This window comes from Haplochromis burtoni, unplaced genomic scaffold, assembly GCF_018398535.1.
Source record: "Haplochromis burtoni strain Fernald_Lab_line unplaced genomic scaffold, NCSU_Asbu1 Contig_153, whole genome shotgun sequence".
Taxonomy (NCBI): domain Eukaryota; kingdom Metazoa; phylum Chordata; class Actinopteri; order Cichliformes; family Cichlidae; genus Haplochromis; species Haplochromis burtoni.
The window spans coordinates 695,909-700,086 of NW_024582514.1; the positions used below are offsets into that span (position 1 = coordinate 695,909).

The window sequence follows — 4,178 nt, forward strand, 5'->3', positions numbered from 1 at the left end:
CGATTCTGGCTTGGATAACGTGATATCGATTCATTAAAATCCTGAATCGATTTTTAAATATAAATTTATTTTGCCTGAAACGCCAGAATCTCAGGTTAAACCTCACAAAATTTCTACAACCACCAAACATCTGAAACAGTAGATGAGAGCAGGTACACGGATTCTGCACGAAGACGTAAACACAAACACAACCCAACGCATCTGAATCAGTGAGATGTCGCCTTTTCACCCGACGGCACGTACGCAGACACGGACACGGACACGCCGTCGGGGCTGAAAGCCGACTGCTCACTGATTTTGAAGCGTCGGCGGGCGCTTTGTGTTTCTGTGCTTTTTGTGCTAGATTCTGAAGCTGCAGCTTTTATCTCTCTCCAAACAATACTGACTGAACCAGCAGCAAAAGAAGATCCAAACTACGCTTCACATTTTGCTTCACATAAACATCGTCACGAATTTCCTCTTACTTTTGCTGTTTTGCTTCCACCACGATAAAAATCACACTTCCTGACTCACTTCAAGAACAGTTTCCCATTTAAAAATCTCTGTTTTCTGCATTAGTCGCTTACTTACCCACCAGTCTTAGGTGTCGGCCGCTGTTTGTTTTTTGTTTTTTCGTTTTGGTTTGTTTTGGGTTTTTTGCTTACTTCCGACAAGAAAGCCTCATTTCTCCTGTTCAATTCTGAACAAATTTAAACTTTTTAAAATTATGCAAAATTGCAAAATGCTTAACTGTGTCTCTAATCAAACTTTATTTAATAAATCACTTTTACTTTTTCTACTTTTTCCACTAAATGCATCCTATACTAAATATACATCACAAACTGATGTACATGAATACTGTTTTTCTGTATGAAGGTGACCAGCTGCTAAGTGCCAAAGTCTACTTTGACAATGTGAGGTATGAAGACGCTTTAAAAATCCTTCAGTGCGCAGAGCCATATAGGGTCAGCTTCCAGCTTAAGCGAACCATCCCTGGAGCGGATGGCAGCGTGCGCCCAAAGGTTCCCAGTGTGGAGGTCAAAGGTCCCAAAGTCAAGATGGGCAAAATGGTAAAGTAGCTTTATCAATTTATTGTAATCACTTTTAATCCTGAAAGCCATTGTGCTGAAAAAATATATTGTGAGTGATCAACTAGTACAGATAGATGCAGGTCTTTAAATGTTGTTGACTGATGCTCTTGTCACACGTGTTTCTTTCAGAGTGTGAAGGGGACCAAACCATTTAAGACTCAGAAGAAACGAGGTGGACGTTTTGGTCTGAAAAGGCTAAAAGAGAAGCGAAGAGAGGAGCTGGTGGTAGAGGGAACACCTCCCAGGCTGGAGATGAGTGATGTAGAGTTTTCTCTTCCCAAATTCAAACAAAGGAAAAGTCCAAAAGTTGAAGTAGAGGAAGCCAGAGGAGCAGCAGTTGAGAGGAAGGCAAAGAAGAGGATGAGGTTGGCCTTTTTTGTTTGTTTCTTTCTCTTTGGTAGTTCCAAATAATACTACAATGCAATGCTTGTTGTACATTAAATTGCACAACATTAAATTATATCTATTGTAATGTTGTGCTTTAAATTAGATATAATCTTTTGGGGAAATATTACAATGTTCTTTCCTATTTCCTTTTTTCCTCCTTTTTTCCAAGGTTCCCGCAAAAAGGAGCAAAAGTGGAGACAGGACGGTTTGAAGGACAAGTGAATATTTCCCCATCTGAAATGCCTGGAGCTAAAGTGAAAAGCAAAGGAAAAGGACACAAGTTTGGCATCACCTTTCCTACAAGCAAACACACAAAGTCAGGCTCTACTTTGGAAACTGGATCTGTGGAGCTGAAGCCTCCGGGGGTAAACATCCAGCCGCCATCTGTGGAGTTCAGTTTGTCTGCTAATAAAGATGTGGAGAAGGGAGCATCTAAAGTTAGCCTACCTGATGTGGAGTTTGCTCTCCCTTCAGGAAAAGCTGAGACATCTTTGCCCAGTGTGAAGGGAACGGCCAAAATCAAAGCTCCTGAAATGGACATCAAAGGAAGAGCTGAAACAGCTGAAGGAAAAGTTCATGTAGATGCAGACAAAGGAGATGCAAAGGTCAGAATGCCAAAGTTGAAACTACCCAAAGTTAGACTCTCACACCATTCAGATGAAATTGATGGTGACATCAAGGTAAAAGCTGGAGGCATCAAAATGCCTCACACTGACATAAAACCTCCAGAGGTAGAAGTCAAAGGAGATGGGCAGATCGCTCTTCCCTCTGTTGATATTTCTTTGCCTAAAGTGAAGGGAAAGACTGACATATTGATCAAAGATCACGAAGGAATTTGGAAGACTGCAATCAACATGCCTGCCAGTGACATCTCTGTAGCTGATATTGATTTGGAATTAGACAGCGGACGGAGAATTCCTGATGAGGTCGAGGGCACTTTTAAAGGGCCCAAGATCTCTATGCCAAAGGTTGATATCTCACTACCTAAGATGGGATCATCGGTGGACACTGAGTGCCCAGAAGTGGAAGGAAAATTCTCTCTACCTTCTGTTGAGCTCTCACTCCCAAAGGTCCAATCAGATAGTGGAGATGTCCATATGGACTACTATGTTGGTGGTGATGGAAAATTCAAAATGCCTGATTTTGACATTTCTCAACCAGGAGAAGTAAACATAAGGGGGCAAGGTGTGGAAGGGGAATTCAAGTTACCCAAAGTGGACCTGATCCTTCCCAAAGGCAAAGCAGAAGTGACTGATGTTGAAGGGGAAGGAAATTTTCATTTACCACCAAGTGAAATCCAGATACCCTCTGATATTTCTCTTGAAAAGGGAAGGGCAAAGGGCAAAATTGAAATGGAGGCTCCCTCTGCTAAAGGACGATTCAAAATGCCTTCACTTGATGTCAGACTCCCTAAGATGGGAACATCTGAAACTGAGGCTAATTTACATGGTTCTGATATCAAAGGAGGGAAAATTGAGGTGCCATCAATAGATGTTTCTCTGTCAAAAGACAAGGGAGGGGCTGAAACTGATGGAAAAGGAAGCAATTTTAAAATGCCTTCATGCAATATATCCCTACCAAAACTGAAGCCATCTGAAAAAGAGGTTGTTTTAGAAGGAAGTGAAGTAAAAGGAGGCAAACTCAGCATGCCCACTGTAGACATTTCTCCTCCAAAAATAAAGCTACCTGACCCTGATGTCAAATTTGAAGGACCAGAACTTCCAGGTGTTGACTTTTCACTATCCAAGCCAAACACTGAGGCCAATGTGGAGCTCAGTGGCAGTGGGGGTGGCAAGTTCCAGCTCCCAACTTTTGATATCTCACTTCCAAAGGTGCCCACCAAAGAAGGAGAATTTGATACTGAATCTAAAGCAAAAGGAGGAGCAAAGTTCAACGTCCCATCACTTGACTTCTCTCTTCCTGTAATGAAATCACCAGAGGGAGAGGTAAAGCTTGAGAGCCCTGAAGTCAAAGGAAGAAAATTCCAGATGCCTTCTTTTGATGTCTCACTACCAAAGATGAAGATGCCTGAGGGAAATCTTGTCCTAGAAGGACCTTCTCTTGACATCTCTCCTCCAAAGGGAAAAGCAAAAGGAAAAGCAGAGGGTGACATACAAGTAAAAAGTAAAGGAGAACCTTTTCAAATCCCTTCAGTTGATGTTTCTCTACCTCAAATTAAATCAAAGCAAGGTGATATAAAGGTTGAAGGACCAGAAATTACCTTTGAAGGTAATGGGAAAGGAGGTAAATTCAATTTGCCATCTGTTGACATTGATCTTCCTGTTGTAAAAATGCCAACTGTTGATATTTCACTTCCAAAAGGTAAAGAAGAGGGAGAAGTTGACACTGGCATTGACATAAACACTGAAGGGCCTGAAGGTAGAGGAGGAAAGATAACAATGCCAAAATTTGACATTTCTTTACCAAAGGTAAATTTTCCTGAGGGTGATGTCAAATTAAAAGGACCTGAAACAAAGGGAAGAAAGATTGAAATGCCAGATATTGACATATCACTCCCCAAAGGAAAAGTAGGGGGGAAAATTGAAGGGCACACTGGCAAAGGCAACAAGTTCAACATGCCCTCTATTAACATCTCTCTCCCTAAAATAAAATCTAAAAGACCAGATATAGATACTGAAGGTCCTCAAGGCAAAGGTGGAAAACCAAACATGCCATCCATAGATCTTTCTACACCTAATATAAAATCTCAGGATGTAGATG

General features: G+C 41.4%; 1 protein-coding gene across 1 annotated transcript in view; it reads left to right on the top strand.

The window, feature by feature from the left end:
- Positions 1–4,177, top strand: part of LOC102314600 (neuroblast differentiation-associated protein AHNAK) — a gene marked incomplete at its 3' end in the record, with an annotated part of 30,415 nt that extends 26,238 nt beyond the window's left edge. The window contains exons 6-8 of the mRNA XM_042224843.1: positions 856–1,049; positions 1,200–1,435; positions 1,627–4,177. Of these exons, the coding sequence (XP_042080777.1) occupies positions 856–1,049; positions 1,200–1,435; positions 1,627–4,177 (2,981 nt within the window). The remainder of the gene's footprint in view (positions 1–855; positions 1,050–1,199; positions 1,436–1,626) is intronic.
- Between the last annotated feature and the right edge of the window lies 1 nt (position 4,178).